Genomic DNA, 20,351 nt, shown 5'->3' on the forward strand with positions numbered 1-20,351 from the left:
ATGAAGACTGTGTATCTGGCACAGAGTACAAGCTTGATAAATGTTACTACACTTAACTCACCCAAGCAGGAGATGAGAATTATTGGGAAGGTCTTTTTTTTTTTTTTTTTTTTTCCTTCCCTAAATTTAGAGGACCAAAAGTCTCCTTTAAACTTCATTCCCACTTGAATGGTCCTTGATGGATGTAAGAGGCGTCCTGGACTAGAGGAGAGGAGATTTGGATTCAGATGGAGTGTGACCCTTTCTAAGCTGGAAACAGCCCTCAGCCTCCATGCACCCTCTCTTGGGTTCTCAGGGACAGAATCAGCAAAGGTGAGGAGGGAGGCAAGGAATCTTTGACAGGCTCACGGCTGTTTTCTTTTAGTTTAAAATTCTCTGATCATTAAGACTGTGAATAAGTGGTTCTGTGGCCTTTCTTCCCCACTATGGTCTTACCGCCCAGTGCTTCAAATACCCAAAATGCTAGAAGATTCATGCACGACTCAGTACTCAATTACTTCCTTTTCAGCTCTTACCTTCAACGTAGGTTGGGAATGAAGCCAAGCTTTTTCTTGACTGTAATCAAGACAAAGAGGTTTCAGAAAGGGCAAAGCGTGATGAAAAATGCATTAACACAACTTTATCCATGCAACATGAAAAATAAATAGATCACCAATGACAGATATTAATCAGGTGTCGACCGTTTTTGGTTATTACGGAGAGAAAGGTGTGAACAGACACACACACTTCTTATTAGAGGTTACCCAAAGCCCAGAACATCCATTCATATTTTAGGTAACCTGAAAATCTCACATTCCACAATTAGATGTCCATCCGCTTAAAAAGTTTCTAAGTGAAAAACTGTTAGATGAGTAAAAGCACCAACAATGTGATTATATATGTTGAAATCAAGAATTCTCTTGGAGAATTTTATTTCCCTTCAGGTCTTTGCTTCAGTCATCTCTCACTGTGCTAAAAATGTTTGCCAGAGTTTTCCTCTCCTCCTTTTGTCCCTTGTTGGTTTAAAAATTCCATCATGTAAGTGATTAGTATATGTTACCTTAACCTAAGAACATAAACAAAGGAGTGAATTGAAAACTGTGGAATTTCTTACACTAAGTAACACCTCACAGCAAGGGTCTTCCAGCAGCATCGTTGGGCTATGAGCATGATTGGCTAGAAACCTTCTAGAACCTGACTGGATGGCAGTTTCAACGCTAGGTTGCAGAGGAACAATACTTACCATTTGGTTCCTCCCGTAACTGAGTGTCACAGAGAACTCTGAGTGGCCTAAGAGTAGGAAGTTCATTCCCGCTCTCGCCACAGAATTTGTAGCTGATGTGTTGGGGGCAGGGTGATGTGAGCATTGCAGGAGAGTGGAGAGCCACTGTCAAAAACAAGACTCCTTCAAACGAGCAAAAAGGAGGGTCTGCAAGGCCCAGGGCTATCCTCAGAAAGCCTAAAGATTTTCATGGCTAAGAGTCTAGTGGGTATGTCATTTCAATCTGTATGTTTTAGAAAAAGGGTATCTTATACAGCATAGCTGCTCAATGGGTTGACCTGGGTTGATGGTAAACTCTGGGGTGCCTGGAGGCTGGGAGAGGTAGGGCCTAAAAGAGGGGGGACAACAGGGGAACAGCTCTGTCTTGTAGCACCTTTGTAGCAAAGGGATGACTAATTAATAAATACCTGCACAACACTCTAAAAATAGTAGTGTTAACTGTTCTATAAAAAAAAAAAGGGGGGGGGAGGCAAACACACCCAGGCTTAAGACTCTGTTTCAATTCAAGACAATGACAAGAATTCAACATGAATCACACAACATAGCACACAAGGCAACCTGTCAGTAAACCTTCCGGAATGTGCCCGCGGGGATGAAATGGTTCGTCACACCGAAGATGGTGGGTTTCTTATTTCAGAAGGGATAAACTTTAAGGAAACTACAAATACAAGTCCACTGGGAATGAAAGGTCATTGGCTCCTTTTGTCCCTTGCTGGTTTAAAAATTCCATCATGTAAGTGATTAGTATATGTTACCTTAACATAAGAACATAAACAAAGGAGTGAATTGAAAACTGTGGAATTTCTTACACTAAGTAACACCTCACAGCAAGGGTCTTCCAGCAGCATTGTTGGGCTATGGGCATGATTGGCTAGAAACCTTCTAGAACCTGATCGGATGGCAGCTTAAATGCTAGATTGCAGAGGAACCTCTGCATTTATGGAAACCTGCACCCCAAGGAAAGCTAAGATAGGTGGACAGGAGGAAAGAGAACTACAATTTCAACTTCAATGGTGCTTGACATTGGTTTTACTTTTTTGTTGATCCAAGTGAGAAGAAAGGGTCAGTTGAGGGGCAATAGCCAGCTCTAATTCTGGCTAAAAACAACAAAAACTGTGTAACTTCGCGGTATGTAGATGGGAGCCAGTCTTCACAAAGACTAAAGATCTTAAAATTAGTATTTCCCAACCACCTTCCTCGTCCTTGCCCTCAACAGCAAGGGGCCTGGGGTAGAGAGGGTTTACTTTGTTTAATCAAAATGGGTTGGCCTCCAGGTACACCCAAGAAGCCAACTCAGACTTTCTTGGCCTATTAGGATACTTTTTCTGAATGCTCACTTCAAGGACAGTCCCCAGATTTTAGCAGAAGCTACGAAAGAATTACTTGAGTCTATAGTTCTAAAAGCTGCCGTTTTTATTTAGAGCCACAACGGAGGGCATTTGGTACATTTACTTATTCTCTATTCATAAGCTCATGACTGGCTTTCTTTAGTCTCTGGGGTAGTAAGTTTCTTACGGAAAGAGTTTTGAGAAATGAAAGAATCTCTAATTATTGCACACAAAGAGGATTTTCATCATTATTTCTAAGGATATGCAGAAACATGTGCCAAGTCCCGTAGGAACCGAGAAATAACACATTTGCCTTGCTTATTATATCTGATGAATAATCAAATGCTGAATATTCAGATGTCTGATTAGCCCTTTGTTTTCTCACATGTGGACAGAGATGAACATGAGTTGATCCTTCACATTCAAGAATTAATAAAGCCACAGTCAAGAAGATGAAAGGCCAAAGTCCTTGGGATTTTCCAGGAGACACTGAACCATGTGCAGAGCCAGGAGACCCGACGACTGGAGTCATGACATACAAGTTACCTTGTCCACGCAGCGTGTGGCCTGCGGGCACTTTTTGCCCCAAGGGCAGAAGACCCTGGCATTCAGACCCTGGGCCCACAGGGGCTCTGGATTCACAGCCTGCCCTGACCCCTTGTGGGCCCTAGACCTTGGGTAAGTCACTGAGCTTCTATGCTGCCTCAACCACAGTGTGAGGACAGGGAGTCCTACACCTCACAGAATTACTGTAAGGATTAAATGAGATACTATCTATGATTTGCTTGGCCCGATGCCTGACCACTGTAAATGCTCGAGAAATAGCCGCTTTTTATTAGTTATGATCACTGTGGCCTTGATTCTTTTCTTCTTGTTTCTTGTTCTCACCCATCCATGTACTATGAACAAAGGATAAGGCAGAGCTGTGGGATCTAGGGTCCGGAGAAACAGTGACCTAGTTACCCTCCGCTCCCATGAGGTAGGGTCTGAGGACAAGACCAGAGGAGGACAAAGCGTATTTCAAATTTAAATTTTAATGTTGGTGTGATTTCAGAGAACGTCTCCTTATGTTCGTTTGGGTTAACATACACAGGTTATTAAAAAATCTACTTCTCCCTGTGTGAATAGTTAATGGCAAAAGTGTGTGTACTCAGTGATGCTTCAAGGGTAAATTTTAATGAAGACTCCCTTTAGAAGTGATCTGCCACTCGCTGTGAAATGGAAACCGCTTCCTTTTGTCGCATTTAACGTAATATGCTTAACAAAAGGGAGGAAAAGGAGACAGTCATTGACTGTGGTTTACCTCTTTCATGCACAGCCTCAGCACTGGCTGGGCTGGAGTGAGCTGAACCCACCTGGAGACCACATAGGCACAGCCCCACAGTTACCCGAGGCCACTTCATAAATAGCTGGGGTGGCACTTGGCCGCGGGTAAAAGGACAACAGTGTGGGAAAAGGCAGCGCCCCCCCCTCCAGGAGGAACACCTGCCCTTTTAATACCTTGCTTGGAAGCAAGCACCATTTAGTGCTGAGAAGGGCGACCACATGACTTACTGTCGGAGAGGGACACTTCCGGGCTGTGCTCTCTAGGAGTCCTTAGCCACACACGACTGTTTAATTAAATTGGAATAAAATGCAAAATTCGGTTCCTCAGTCCCAACAGCCACATTTCAAGAGCTTCCTAGGTGCATGTGGCTAGGGACCACCATATAGGATAGCACAGAACTGAGTATTTCCACCAATGCAGAAAGTTCTCTTGGATAGAGAAGATTGGAGGGGCGCCTGGGTGGCTCAGTCAGTGAAGCGTCTGACTTGAGCTCAGGTCATGATCTCATGGCCTGTGAGTTCGAGCCCCATGTCGGGCTCTGTGCTGACAGCTCAGAGCCTGGAGCCTGCTTTGGATTCCGCGTCTCCCTCTCTCTCTGCCCCTCCTCCATTCACACCCTCTCTCCCTCTCAAAAATAAACATTAAAATTTTTTTTTAAAAAAGAAAGGGAGAGGGGTGCTCACTAGCTGCACTGCTTGCACAACAGGGGTGGACTGGAAACCACCCCAGGTAAACCAGGACCAGTGGTCATCCTGATGTCATGAGAGAGATTTCACTTGGGCCTGAAATAAACGGGTACTTAAGAAACCAGTCCATTTCCCAAACCAAGGTTTGTAATTCCCCGAGGAAGGATGCTGCTACACAGAGCTCTTCCCTTCCAGTTTCTGGCACTGTCCTGGAGAACTTTCTGGAATGATGGAAATTCTGTGTCATCTCCCCTGTCCGATGCAATAGCCACAAGTGACATGCGGCTACTGAGCACTTGAACTGTGGCTAGCGTGCCTGAGAAGGTGCACTTCTGTGTCATTTATTAATCAAAATAGACACCTGTGGCTGGTAGCTACCAGGCTGGACCGTGCGGCTTCAATCACCGAACTCCAGGCTAGAGAGGAGAAATCTGCATTTCTCTCCCGCGAGGGGAATTTGGGGGATTTGGGCAGGAAGCTGAAGAAAGCTCACACCAGAAGAGTAAGACAACACACGGGCCGGTGGCTTCTGGAACAAAACGGCACCCTACCTCTTTATTCGAGGAGGCCTCCGCGGGGTCGCTGGGGTGAAGGGGTAGGCTCGAAGACTCTGCCCCCAGGGGAGGGGAACTGCCAGGAGACGGGGACTGGAACACAGCAAGGGAAGGACACAGTGAGAATCGGGGGGGTAAGGGAACACCCGGCCGGGGCGGGGGCCAGAGGACAAGGCCCCACAGAACCGAATAAACGCTTCCACAGTGAAAAACTTTCTTGCAGAGAAGCTACCAACAGTACATAAAAGGTCTGCATTTTTTGAGCTCTCTTTTATTTCTATTCATGTTTTTCATTTTAGAGGTGGGGAGGGGCAGAGGGAGAGACAGAATCTTACACGGACGCCACGCTCAGTGCAGAGCCTGACGCAGGGCTGGATCCCAAGACCCTGGGATCATGACCTGAGCCAAAATCAAAAGACACTCGACCACCTGAGGCACCCAGGCGCCCCTTGAGCTCTTTTAGATTCCCACCATATTTTCTTGTTTCGTTTATGTTTATTTATTTTTGAGAGAGACAGACAGAGAGACAGAGCATGAGCAGGGAGGGGCAGAGAGAGACTCCTCTGCCCTGCCTCTGGAGAATCCAAAGCAGGCTCCAGGTTCTGAGCGGCCAGCACAGAGCCTGACGCGGGGCTCGAACTCAGACTGTGAGATCATGACCTGAGCCGAAGTCCGAAGCTTAACTGACTGAGCCACCCAGGCACCCCTTCCACCATGTTTTTAAAGGAAACTTTTATAGCTTTGCCATTTTGTTCCTCCTTGGGCCAAGTGTTTAAACATAGCAAAAGGTGAATAAAGTCCTAAACGAATAAAGCTAATGGGGATACACATGAGTCTGTGGTTTTTAAAATTCTGACAAAGACTTTGGATGCTAATGGTCTTACAAAACCACCTGCCCAAGACTACCTGAATGGAAAAGGAAAAATGAAAGCAGGTATTTTTTAATTAAACATTTAAAAATGTTTATTTTTGAGATGGGGGGAGGAGCAAAGACACAATTCAAAGCAGGCTCCAGGCTCTGAGCTGTCAGCACAGAGCCTAATACGGGGCTGGAGCCCATGAACCATGAGATCATGACCTGAGCTGAAGTCAGAAGTTTACCCAACTGAGCTGCCCAGGTGCCCCCAAACAGGTATTTTTACTTATTTTTCATTTTTTTTTTTTTTTTTTCTTGAGAGTGAGAGAGAGTGCATGTGAACGAGCAAGGGGCAGAGAGAGAGAGAGAGAGAGAGAGAGAGAGAGAGAGAGAGAAAGAATCCCAGGAGGGGGAGAGGGTGAGGGGGAGGGAGAGAGAAGCAGGACTCACCCAAAGCAGGGCTCGTATTTTACCCAAAGCGGGGCTCGTGTTCACCCGAAGTGGGGTTCAAACTCACCCAATGTGGGACTCGAACTCATGGACCGTGAGATCACGACCTGAGCCAAAGTCAGATGTTAACAAATGAACCACTCAGGCACCCTGAACATGGCAGCTGAGACTGATGGCCAGAAACCACACCACCTGTATTTCTCTAGTCCAGATTTCAAGTATTTTTTTCGGATTTAATCCACAGGCCACTGAAAATTCAGAGAAATTTCAGCATCCAAACAATATGACCTTGGCTGCTCTTGAAACAGTTCAAAAATCCTTTATTAAATGATAGGTTTGAAAATAGGGGGTAGAAACATAGCTTCGGGGCATATGGTCCCTGTCAGGTGTGTTACTGCCTCTGGTGGTGGCACAGGTAGGTCTTGCTGGACGGGGAACAGGAAGCCCCAGGTGAGGGCCCAACACAGCATGTGCTCCGTAAACACCTTCCCAATGAACGGCCAAAAAATCGAGCCAGCAGGCCGGAGGGTGGGACTAGTACGGGCGCTGGAAACCCTCCCCAGCCAGTACCCAGGCATCTCTGTATGTGATCCTGAAATCCTGACAGATGAAGGGCATCTTCAGGCAAGCCACAGGGATGCTGAAGAATGCTGCAGCCAAGGTCCTCTGACGGCAAGGATATACCCCGCTTCACCATTTGTTGAAGTCTGATAGAAAGCCTAAAACAGAACCCACGTGACCATCTGTTCTCTGAAGAAGCGTGGCCGTGTGAGGGGAGGTACGTCCCAGACAACGGAAGCAGGGTCAACCAGTGACAGCTGAATCTGTTTCTGATCTCTTGCAACTGGCCCCCTTGGGAAAACCGAGATAGAAACAGTGGCACAGGACCTCTGCATGGAAAAGGAGAATGTTCCACAAGATTGGTTGTGCTGAGTAGGGGAGGGGGTACATTAATACACAGTGGGACTTTGGGGCACCTGAGTGGCTCAGTCCGTTAAGCGTCCGACTTCGGCTCAGGTCATGATCTCGTGGTCCGTGGGTTCCAGCCCAGAGCCTAGGGCCTGCTTTGGATTCTGTGTTTTCTTCTCTCAGCACCTCCCCTGCTCACTCACTCTCTCTCTCTGAAGAATAAACATTAAAATAAATAAGTAAGTAAGTAAGTAAATAAATAAATAATGGGACTTCAATGAGCATTATGTGAAATCATTAAAAAAATACATCTTTTCCAGAAAGTCTGGATTACAGGAAAACACAGGGGGCACCAAATGACCTGGACGATGATGTGGTGAAATGCAGTTTTATTCACGCTGAGACTATTCCTGTGAGGCCTGGATTTGATTTCCATGCCCACAGACCTGATTCCCGGCAGGGAAATGAGGACCAATGAGCTTCTTAATCATTCACAGGCAGAAATCAGCCACTGCCCAGTGAGGCCAAGAGTGTGGGTGCAGGTTAAGAGCAGACGTAAAGGACCCCCTAACTCCACAGCCCCTGGATGCAAGAACCGAGTCCTACATGCCTTAAAAAAATCCCACGCAGAAGTTTTTATTTGGTGCCCAAGAGAGCTGAGGGGTACTGGCTGAGGTTAGCTTAGTGTGGACCACTCAAAATTAATGTAGGAAAGTCCTCACGAGATTATAGGGCCTTTAAAGTTTCCCAGTTTTTCAGATTTGAAGAGCTTCCTTAGATATTTACATCTATGTTTTCCCCCAAGTAATTTCCTCTGTTGCAAAGATTTTAAGGGTCTGGTCCCTGGGAAGCTAGTACAGCTGGTTTTTCTTTAATTGCTTGGTTTGAGGGCTGTGTTACACCTTCACTTAAAAAAGAAAGAAAAGAAAAAAAAAATCTTCAAAAGAGCCCTTCAGTTCCTATTTCCTTATCTAACCATCTTCTCTCGAAAATCTTCTAAAGATGGATTCATTGCAACACTGGGAACATGGGATCATCTCAGGATGATGTGAGAATGCAGGTTATCCAGACAGCAGGCTGGAATGTGGAAGAGGCAGGGCAGACCCCACAGTGAGGTGAAGTGACCAGCGCCCGGAGCCTGCTGGGGCACACGGGAGAGGAGGGACCCACACTGCCCTCGTCAGGGACCACTTCCCCCCAGGGCACCACACTCTAGCCTTCTGCATGCAACTAAGCTCACTCACTTTTCCTTCCATTTGCATGTGCAGTTAATGACCTCCAGCTAGAGAGTTCTCCCACGTTCTTTCCCACCGTCGATGCTGAATTTGAAAGTACCTATCTTGCTGAAGTTTTCTCAGACTCCACTCACGGTATACGGTTCTCCCCTGATGGCTTGGGTCAAGTTCTGTAATTATGTGTGTGTCTGCCCTCTCCCAAGAACTCTGGCAGGGATCTTATCTTAATCATCTCTGGAATCCAAGGGCCTGGCCGTGGGGCTCATCAACAGTAGGCATTCAGCAAACATTTGCTGAATAAGTGCCATCAGTGTCGTTTCCAGCTTTACCATATTCTCCAAGCTGCAGAAAGCAGGTCAACCACTGATCTCCTTCGTTATTGTTTCCTGGCCGATGGGATGCCCCCTCCTTTTTTTAATGTTTATTTTTGAGAGAGAGAGAGAGAGAGAGAGAGAGACAAAGCGCTAGGGGGGAGGGGCAGAGACAGAGACACACACAGAATCCGAAGCAGGCTCCAGACTCCATGCGGTCAGCACAGAGCCCAACGCGGGGCTCAAACCCATGAACTGCAAGATCATGACCTGAGTTAAAGTTGGACACCCAACCAACTGAGCCACCTAGGTGCCCTGAAGCCCTTTTCTGATAGCACTCCTGTGATCTTATGTGTGGAATGTTAAACTTGCATTTTGAATTAGAACTCTGACCTGAGCTCCAGCAAAGCTCTTCTGAAGCTACAAGCTGTCTGCAAACGAAAGGCCCCCCACCTGGTGGGAACCTACCACTCCCCACACCACTGCTGACAAAGTCAAGGTGGACAAGCGCCTTCAGGGCTGGCGCAGTCCCCATGGAGCCTAAACAAAGGTGTTTAGTATTGACTTATCTCAAATGTCTGCTTTACAAGCCCTTTGCCCCCTCACTGCCAGCTTTGCTGTACTCTCAAAAGTAGAGAGGGGTGCCTGGGCGCCTTGGTTGAGTGTCCGACTTCAGCTCAGGTCATGATCTCACGGTTTGTGAGTTCGAGCCCTGTGTCGGACTCTGTGCTGACAGCTCAGAGCCTGGAGCCTGCTTCAGATTCTGTGTCTCCCTCTCCCTCTGCCCCTCCCCTGCTCACGCTCTGACTCTGTCTTTCAATAATAAATTAATGTTAAGGGGCGCCTGGGTGGCGCAGTCGGTTAAGCGTCCGACTTCAGCCAGGTCACGATCTCGCGGTCTGTGGGTTCGAGCCCTGCGTCAGGCTCTGGGCTGATGGCTCGGAGCCTGGAGCCTGTTTCCGATTCTGTGTCTCCCTCTCTCTCTGCCCCTCCCCCGTTCATGCTCTGTCTCTCTCTGTCCCAAAAAAATAAATAAAAAACGTTGAAAAAAAAAAAATTAAAAAAATAAATAAATAAATTAATGTTAAAATTTTTTTTTTTTTAAAGTAGAGAGAAAACCAGAAACTAGATAACACTTTTTACTTTCAAAGAATGTACTGGAGGCAAAGTGTAACCAATAAAATATGATACAAAAAGTGAGTTATTATTATGTATTTCTCTGTCTGAAGTCTCATGCCTTCTGGGTCACTGACTCAACATTCCATTTTAAGTCAACGAGACCAAGGATGGGAAGCAAAGGTGGGTGTGAAAATTCACAAAGTGCCACACAGGGCGTCTATAAGGAGGCGTCTGTGATGTCCCAAGACGACTCAGTAACTCCCTGTTCTGGTTCACTGCAGGAGGTCTTAAGCTGCTTGTCTTCTACAGGTGGTGTTCTAGCACATTCTCCACAACCGCGGTCCGAATTTTACTACCACAGCTCTGGGGCTCCACAGAGCAGAGCTCTCAGCTCGAAGAGTCTGGTTCCTCAGGGCCAGGGCAAGAGATGGATAGTCCCTTTGTTAGGCTTGAGACGGCCTCAGGATACAGAAGCATCCAGAGGGAAAGCCAGTCACTCATTTCATTTCCAATCAAACATCTCCCAGGAGCACACGCTGTACCTGCTGGCGGGAGAGGTGATATGTGCAGGGAAGCAAAGCAGGCAGAGAACTATTATTCATTTATTCCTTCAACAGGCATTTCTGTGCCTACCTCTGTTTTTGATACTGGCTTGCTAAACAAAGAGGAAAGAGACGCTGTGGTCCTGTCCTATATCCCTTTCCAGATGAGGGGGGGGGGCAGACGTGCGGAGGCAGGGCTGTGGCAGGGATATTCACCTGTACATGGGACGCGGGGCCGGGAGGGCGCAATTCTGCAGGAGGGGAGGGGTATACGTGCAACGCTTTAGGGGAAGGGGAGACTTCAGCTGAATCCTAAAAAGTGTGCAGTCTTCATGGGGCAGGATGGGATGGGGAGTGGAGGGAATGTTCTGGAAACAGGCAGGGAGGTCGAGCAGCTCTGCAGGAAAGTGGGAAATGAGCTGGCGGTCAAGGACAAGTCACTAGAGCCTCGCTGATGACAAGTAGCCAGCACCTACTCTCTGCCCAGAGGATGGGGTTTTCTTTGTGAGCCACTGGCCCATTGTCTTCAGCAGAGAAGGTCAATCTAGGCACTTAGTAACTGTTTCCTCAGTTGGACTGCAAACCCAAAGAACTGAGGGACCGAGTTAACACTTCCTGCTCTTCCCTTCCCTTAATCCTTTCTCCCTTGACATATGCATGAAGAGAAGACTATGGCCTGGAAAAGCTGACTGGATGATAATGAGAACACCCCCTAAACTAAAGGGTCTGCTGGCTCTTTCCAAGTAGACAGTGTTCTTCTCAGAGAAGCCCTAGGACTGAGCACAAAGCAGCGATCTAGAGACATACAGAGAGCTGAAGAGACTTCTGGAGAGACTCCACTCACAAGATACACTAAGGTGAGTTCCACTGGGACCATTCATTCATTTGTTGAACACGGAAATTCTGACAGTGTCTGAGGAGGCCCTGACCCCTGGCCTGCACCCAGGGAGCCCCTTGCTCAGCAGGGGAGACAGACGGACACACAAACGCAGGTTGTCCTCTGAAAGCAGTGGCCACTGGGTCCTCGAGGAGAACAAAAGTCACAGTAACACAAAAGCAGTCGCCACTGAGCTGACCACCCACGACGTCACTGTCCACCTCGACCCCTCTCTCCGGCCCACGTCTCTGGAGGCTGGTCTCTGTTGGGACCATGTGGTGCTACAAGGCCACAAAGAAAACAAAACGGAAAGCCAGAGCCTACAGGCACGCTGCAGAGCAGAAGAGCGAGTACTTCTACGGTAAATAAAAAGCAGGATTTTAGAACGAAGCAACGGGCCCCGTTGGAGGACTGCTCCAACCAGCCACGGACAACTGGGAGAGTTGGTGGAGTAACACCAGCTCACGAGGCGGACGCTAACCTAGCAAGAAGGATGGGACCAGGGGTGCTTTGAAAAAGCATGACTGAAATATCAAATCCATTAAGGGAGGCCCTTGAGAAAACTGTAGCAGCCCTTACAGGTCTTTGCTGACACCGTCCTCTTTACGACTAGAAGGATCCCTTCGGATCACGCTGCAGATGTCACCATGTGAACTGAAGAAGGGTTCTACTGCATACATTCGATGGCTTTTTTTTTTTTTAAGTTACAACTCCTCAAATCAATACTTCTCCTTTGTTTTAAGAATTCACAGGTAGGTGAGGGGCGCCTGGGCGGTTCAGTTGGTTGAGCATCCGACTTCGGCTCAGGTCATGATCTCGAGGTTGATGAGTTTGAGCCTCGCCTCAGGCTCTGTGCTCACAGCTCGGAGCCTGGAGCCTGCTTCGGATTCTGTGTCTCCCTCTCTCTCTGCCCCTCCCCCACTCATGCTCTGTCTCTGTCTCAAAAATAAATATAAAACATTAAAAAAATTTTTTAAAGAATTCACAGGTAGGTGAAATTATAACCTACATGTTATTAGTCAAAAGATAAAACAACTAAACTTCTGTTTATAATTTTTAGTATTGTTTCTCAAGACCAGGTTCTAACTAAATCCCCTCTTGCCTCCCCCCATACTTTGAAATTTTGGTCCTCCTTTTTGTTTTATGTTTATTTATTTACTTTGAGAGGGAGTCAGAATGCACGAGTAGAGGAGGGAGGCCTGTTGGTTGGTGGAAATAAAAAATTCCTAAGACACAGGATCTCGTCTTCATATTCAACACGATCTGGCTTTCCAATATTAGGGTCTGTTTCCAAAAGCACAATGTGAGTCTAGGGAACATAAGGTCCATTTGTCCTTGGAAAGAGGCTGGGATAAAGAACAAAGAAGAACGCTGGCATGTTTTAATTTTATAATGTGGCAGAACAAGTAAAGCTCTGGAGGTTTCAAGATAGCAAGACAGCAGAAGGCTCCAGCCGCAGGAGCGGGCAGACCAGCATCTGAATCCCGCTCTCCCACTCACTGCTCTGACTCGGCGCCCTTACTCATCCTTCTCTGATCCTCCTGAGAATTGAGGACAACGGTTACTACCCACCTCCTGGGGCGGACATGAGGATTCATCGGCGACCACGTACACAGGGCACCAGCTCAGGGCCTGTGTATGCACAAGGCACACAACCAACGTCTGACGAGTCTTTTAAGATTCCAGCAGCAACGACAATCACTTCCCCCCAAGGGGGAGTGTTCACCAGGATAACACGTACCCATGGAGATGCTTTCCTCGTCTCCCTCTTCTTGTTTCCTTCCTTATTAAACTTTTACACATGGCTAAAATTAAAAAGCACGTAGAAGGCTCTCTAAAATCATACTACAATAGACTCTAAATTAATTTATAGGCCCCCAGACTCCTACTGGTATCTTGGTGAGAACCGCACATTGCCGGCTACGGCTGGGGGTATATACAACAACCGTGTGTGATTTCTGGCATGCCCGCTGTCTCCCAGTCCAGACGGCATCTTGCAACGCGAGGGTTGAGGGTGATGCTATCATGGCGAGGGAGTTACAAAAAAAAAAGAATCAGGTGCACATGCAGGCGTTAATTTACAACAAAGCCACCCCAAGACCTACCGAGATACCCTTCCGTGAGGACCTTGGTGAAAGACTCCGGCTGGCTCTAGCCAACCTTGACCAGTCCCAGTACACGTTGGTCATTTCTTCCAAGGAAACTCAGTGACAAAAATTCCACGTTGACAAAAGGTAGGAGAAAATAATCCTTCAAAAATGACACAGTTTTACCAAATGTGTGACTGGGTTATTTAGTAATTTCACCTGTGTAGAGTGAGACGCAGCACCTGAGAAATAAATTTTTTTTTATTTTTATTTTTTTAACATTTATTCTTTTTGAGAGAGAGACACGAGTATGAGTGGGGGAGGGGCACAGAGACATAGAGACACAGAATCTGAAGCAGGCTCCAGGCTCTGAGCTGTCAGCATAGAGCCCGACGCAGGGCTCGAACCCATGGACTGTGAGATCATGACCTGAGCTGAAGTCGGACGCTCAACTGACTGAGCCACCCAGGCACCCCTAGTTTTTTTTTTTAAAGTCACCAAGCAACCCACATACCCCATGAGGCCCAAGCACCAAGTGCTCATGGACCTTCTTCACTAGTGCTATGAACTGTGTCCCCCTCAAATTCAGATGTTGAGACCCTAGCACCCAGTGGGGTAGTATGAGGAGACGGGGCCTTTGTGAGGTAATTAGGTCACAGGGATGGAGCTCTCATAATGGGATTAGTGCCTGTACAAGAAGAGACACAAAAGAGCCTCCTTCCTGTCTCTGCTCTCCATGGTGCGAGAACACAGCAAGAATGTGGCCGTCTGCAAATAAGGAAGGGGGTCTAAACCAGTAGCTGACCATGCAAGCACCCTGATTTCAGACTTCCCAGGTTCTAGAACTGTGCGAAGTAAATACGTTTGGTTTTTTTTAATATGTTTGAGAGAGAGAGAGAGAGAGAGAGAGAGAGAGAGAGAGAGAGAGAGAGAAAACGTGTGCACGAGGCAGGGGAGGGGCAGAGAGAGAGAGGGAGAGAGAGAATCCCAAGCAGGCTCTGTGCTGTCCAGGCAGAGCCCAATGTGGGGCTTGATATCATGAGAACCGGGAGATCATGACCTGAGCTGAAATCAAGAGTTGGATACCTAACCGACTGAGCCACCCAGGCGCCCCAATTTCTGTTGTTGAAGTCACCCAGTCTGCGGTGTCTTTCTTACACAGCAGCCCAGACTGACTAAGACAACCAGACACCTTTCACTAAGTACCTGTTGACTCCCACTTTAAACTACAACTTTAGGGGCGCCTGGGTGGCTCAGTCGGTTAAGCGTCCAACTTGGGCTCAGGTCATGATCTCACAGCTCGTGAGTTCGAGCCCCGTGGCGGGCTCTGTGCTGACAGCTCAGAGCCTGGAGCCTGTTTCAGATTCTGTGTGTGTCCTTCTCTCTCTGCCCCTCCCCCACTCGTGTTTTGTCTTTCTCCCAAAAACAAATAAACAATAACCATTTTTTTTTAATACAATTTTAACAAGCTCTGAGCAATCACGCCCCAATTTAAAAACTTCCGCGGTTCCTGCTTGTGTAGACAATAAATCCCAGACTCCACCCCGGCACTTCAGGCACTCCAAGGTTTGGCCTTAGTTTCTTCACCACTTTTCCCCCTTCCGGTTATTATTCTCTACCATCAAGCCAAACTGAGCTATTTCCTGCTTCCTGTATATAACCTGAGGGTTTTTGTGCACTGCCCTTGTCCATGTTCTTGTGTCAACTGCACATGTCCATGAGCCTCCAAAGCCTCATTTCCAGTGTTACTTCTTTAGTGAAATCTTTCCTATTCTCTTCGGTGAGTGGGAGCCCTCTCCCATGAGAATTGCTGATGTTTCACTAGTGCTGTTCCTTTTTTTTTTTTTTTTAAACGTTTATTTATTTTTGAAACAGAGAGAGACACAGCACGAACAGGGGAGGGTCAGAGAGAGAGGGAGACACAGAATCAGAAACAGGCTCCCGGCTCTGAGCTGTCCGCACAGAGCCCGACGTGGGGCTCGAACTCACGGATCGCGAGATCATGACCTGAGCCGAAGTCGGACACGTGACCGACTGAGCCACCCAGGCGCCCCTCACTAGTGCTGTTCTTATATACGTCACTTTTTCCTTTATGTTTTATTGAAATACTATACGATAGTTTAATTACAATGCTTTAATAAGCACTATGAGGGCAGGATGTGATTTATTTTGAGGGAGAGAGAGAGAATGACCACGTACGTGACATGAGCAGGGGAGGAGCATACAGAAAGGAAGAGAGAATCTTAAGCAGACTTCACACCAGCACAGAGCCTGACTCAGAGTTCAATCTCACAACCGTGAACCGAGGTCACGAGCTCGGATGCTTAACCGGCTAAGGAACCCAGCATGTGATTATTTAACGTTTACAAGGTTCTCCATAAAATATACAACAGGAGCCTGATAAATAATGTCGAACACGGGGAAGCACGCACGGACATCGATCCTTTTGTACCGGAGGACAAAGAAGACACAAAATACGTTGATGCACAGAGTTGGTCCTGAACCCACATAGCACTGCACTTACGTGCTCACACAGTATCAGTACCCAAGTGCAGATCAGGGTTCTGTTCACTGATCCTTGATCACGGTCTCTTTGCTTTGCTTTTGACACTGTTTGCAAATCACACGTCCTCATGTGACGAGTATTGTGGATACGACAAGAACTCTCAAAGGTAGCATTTCAAACAGACCATAATCAAGCACTCGGTCATTCAATTCCTCACCAGGCTGACCACTCCGGTTCTATATGGGATTTCAAAGGCGTGGTTGCCTGTGGCAGGTGATGGGACGTAACCTTCTGCTCCAGGGACTGTGTGGGGCTTCGCGAGTTCCGGCATCCCCGAATAGCTTTTTTTGCTGCGCATCTTGGTTGACCCAGCTTTATCCCCTTTCTCAAAGAAACACACATTGTTTTCCTCACTGATTTAAGTTGTTTTAAATTCGCCCTGCTCCATGTTAGAGTTATAAAAAAAGAAACAAATATATGATTAGGTTTCTCTTGCTCCAAGACATGTTTGTGCTTTTGAAAATTGAAACCGGTTAAGAAATCCGTAATTACTCACTCTCAATTCAAACTATATTATCAATGCACATTTCTGTTTCCTTAATGTGGTGAAGTAGGAAAGTTAGCACAGGCATTGTAGGGGCATAATTATGTCATTAAAATGATAATAGCCTGGGCCTAATGAAGTGTTTTATATACACATTTATAATGGATTCAATTAATACCAATGGAACATTTTGAGATAACTGTCGGTTAAAATATTCTAACCATTTTTATTCTCTCTTTTCCCACGGGGGGGGGCGGGGGGGGAGGGGCAGGGCGCGTGCTCTCAAGCCCTGGACCACCCTGGACCTCAGAGACAGCCTTGCAATGCAGGTGTCTCCTCAAAGAGAGGCATTCTCACTGTCAGCAAGCAATTCATTTTATTACCATCAAAAGGGCCTTAAGCTTCTGAAGCCACCGTCTCAAAGGCAAAAAAAAAAAAAAAAAGGCCGAATTAACTATTAACCAGTGTCATTATTTTAAGTTGAGGTAACTTACCAGCTGATAAAGCCCATCCGGAAATACAGGTTATCTTTTACCCTTTGAAAGGGCCTCACTCTAGGTGTTCGAAATGCATTACAATTTGTGATGGACAAGTGAGGCAGCCAACCTCTCATTTCCCCATCAGGGGCCTGCACTTTCCTTCCCAGACCTCCAGACCTGAGTTCCGTAAGAGGAAAAACCAAAGTCACTTGTAGTTTACGTTAAGCGATGCAGCCAAGAGCACGTTATTTGCCGTAATAACACATCACCTACCAAGGACAGCCGCCATCTCTGGAAGGCTTACTATGTGCCGGGCCCTGTTCAGGGTACGTTAGGCCCATCACCTTGTCTAGCAAAGCAGTTCCTAATGTGTAAGACACCAAGCTCACTCATCGTCGTTAGCATCGTGAAAGCAAAAGACACAACACAGAGAACAGAAGGGGAGGCCACGGGACCCACAGTCACTCTTTTATTAGAACACAGTGCTGCCGGGGAGGAAGCAAAGAGCCCAGCTTCTACGTGATCAAACGGCCTCCTCTCTCTACAGGTCGTCCTGACCTTCCAAGCAACAGGCGGACCCGGCTGCATTTCCCACCCACCCTGGGGAATGCCCACTCTCCTGCTCTGTTCCTATACCCTGAGCACGGAGGGAAGCGCAGAGAATTTACAATCTCACAGCACGAGGGTTAGAACGCCGAGGGCGACGAGGCAAACATCATTCTGAAGCCCTGGGATCCACCTACCTCTTCATCGTGACACTCGAACTGGTACATCCAAAAATTCTCCATCTCTCCAGGTGCTATCTGGGCAGCAGGGCGAGCTCTGGTGCCTTTACTTGTGAGCTGAGGCTAACTCCTGACCTCAGTGCCCGTCTGGTGGACTGTTTCCAGGGTGTTAGATGCCCAAGTCGATAATGCAACTTGTAACAGGAGATGTGACCACCTCCCGGGGTGTCCGGCTCATCGGCATTAACCCCTGGGCGCCCGAAAGGCCCCCGGCAGTCGTATGTCACTGGTCGCGCGCCATCACCTGATGTCTGTGAGAAGGGGCCGGCCTACCCCTTCTGGCAGTGACGCCTACTATTTCTGGGGAAAATAAACTCGGATCTGAGGTGCAACCAGAAACTTTCACACACTCTAAACTCTGCTACGTTTATAGAACCTGTGAAAAAGCACGCAGCTCATGTGTAAAGGAGGGGTGGAAGGTGGGAAACGGGGGCCCTCTCGGTGCCTGCATCAGAATGCACCTGGGCACACGGTGCCATGCAGGGCCCATGCCTCTGCAGGCCAGGACACTGAATGTAGACTCACCACCCCGTACATTTGCTGCGTGCCCCCAACATCCTTGCACTGCACCCCGAGTAAGGGGGATGTGGCAGGCGAGCCCTACAAACACACCAAAGAAAGCTGTCCCCAGGGCCAGCATGATTTGACCCAAATCAACAGGTAATCTCAAGTCAGGCTCAAGAGCTGGGCCATGTCCACTGGCCCTCGGCAGAGGAGAGGAAGGTCAAGACAAATGCAGGTGGAAAAACGAACTGGAGGAAGCTCGTGGAAACAGGTGGCCAGGGTGGTTCCGAGGGCTGAAGATGGGACACAGACCTCCCAGCGCCAATCTACCTCGTAACAAGCCATGGCAACGGGGAAGGACACGGGTGCAAGAAAGAAGGAGGGCCCGGAGCACCCGCGAGACTCAGCCTTAATGCTGGCTTCAGCCTTTCTTCTCACCAAGCCCTTTATCACACATGCTGACAGGTCTTCCTCTGCGTCTACTTGCTTAGTGAGCTGTGATAGGGTCAAAAGGTAGAAAAAAGAGAAGCCAAGGACCTGAACAGTTCACAGCTGCAAAATCCACCCATGCTGTGGCTTCCTGTGCTGTGGCCAACTCTGCAGGCCAGAGTTGGAAACAGGATGTCCTTCTCTCTCCCTCTTGCCATGTTTCTGGCCATGCCTGCTGGCAGTCGGACTGCACCTACTATAATCCAGGTCAGTGTGAAGCAATTCCTATAGCTGTCGGTCCCCATTCAAGAAAGCCCCTTTCAAAATGGCGAGCAGTGCAGGAGCCCATTTACAGCACTGGGCATCTCTCAAATGCTTTCTTCTTTCCATTCACTAGTTAAAAGACAGAAAATCTCGGGGTGTTGATTCTCAAGTGTCCAGATTGAACACTCCCCACCTGTGGACTCTCCCGAACTCATGGGAGAAGCCATTTCCCCCACTATCATCCTTCAACATTGCTTTGGTTTGGATTCGTGAACCACTGAGGGCAGGCTGAAGCCATTACAATCTTCACTGCTGCTATGGAAAGCTTATAGTATGTTCACTTATTAACCAGAGAACCACCATAATCAGACAAACTATGAAGAAAACCACTAGGCCTTCGGCACAGTTACAGAAAATGTCTACACCTAGTGTCCTGTTGGCACACAGAATTCAGAATTCTTTCCCTGGCTCTCTTATTTTCATTCTTTCCTTCCTTTAATGTTCAATCAGCACCTGAAACCTACTTGAATTATTCACCACTGCCTTCTCCATACTTCATCAATAATAAATAAAACCTGTGATGGAAAACGACCTGCAGCAAGGGGCTGGTTGAGACGGGAGCATAAAGAATCAATCCACACTCCACACCTGAGGGAGAAGTCCGGGCAACAAGAAGAGAGCCAGCCTCAAGGGCTGTTCCCTCCTGCATGGATCTCTTAGTCCAACGAGACCTTCGACTCTGTGCCTCTCAGCCTCTTCTGCATCATGGTATACGGAAGTGATAAATTCATACAACACACTGGGTCCAGAGCCTGGATGATGCTTCCAGGGTGGAATGCAACATGCCCAATGGCCCAGGTCACCCCCAACCCCAAAGTTCAGTGGGGATCATGAGGACACTGATCAAAAAGCTCTGCCCTGGAGCACCTGGGTGGCTCAGTCAGTTGAGCATCTGACTTGGGCTCAGGTCATGATCTCACAGTTCGTGGGTTCGAGCCCCATGTCAGGCTCTGTGCTGACAGCTTGGAGCCTGCTTTGGATTCTGTGCCTCCCTCTCTCTCTGCCCGTCCCCTGTTCACGCGCTAAGATAAACACTGGAAAAAAATATTAAAAAAAAACCACTCCAACTTATGAAGGAGTCTTTATAGCAAATTCCTTTGACACTGGCAGATCCTTGAGAATAAAGAGAAAATCCTCTCCTCGTGAAGAATCCTTCAGGACAATCCCTCCTGTGCCCCACGCCCATAGGCTGTCCTGAGTCCCAGCTCCTCCGACGTGGCTGCCCCGCTCCCGTCTGT

The 20,351-nt window shown here is 47.7% G+C and overlaps 1 protein-coding gene across 5 annotated transcripts in view; it reads right to left on the bottom strand.

Moving 5' to 3' along the window:
* Positions 1 to 20,351, bottom strand: part of APBA1 (amyloid beta precursor protein binding family A member 1) — a 69,965-nt gene that overhangs the window by 34,150 nt on the left and 15,464 nt on the right. For 4 of the 5 annotated variants that reach the window (XR_007458599.1, XM_049633662.1, XM_049633679.1 and 1 more), the window contains exons 2-3: positions 5,154 to 5,249; positions 516 to 555 (exon numbers count right to left, since the gene is read on the bottom strand). Coding sequence is in view for 4 of the 5 variants with exons in the window: in XM_049633662.1 (XP_049489619.1) it covers positions 516 to 555; positions 5,154 to 5,249 (136 nt within the window). In the remaining variant the exon portion in view is untranslated. The remainder of the gene's footprint in view (positions 1 to 515; positions 556 to 5,153; positions 5,250 to 20,351) is intronic. The other variant, XM_049633672.1, reaches the window with a different exon arrangement.

This window comes from Panthera uncia, chromosome D4 (genome assembly GCF_023721935.1).
Source record: "Panthera uncia isolate 11264 chromosome D4, Puncia_PCG_1.0, whole genome shotgun sequence".
Taxonomy (NCBI): domain Eukaryota; kingdom Metazoa; phylum Chordata; class Mammalia; order Carnivora; family Felidae; genus Panthera; species Panthera uncia.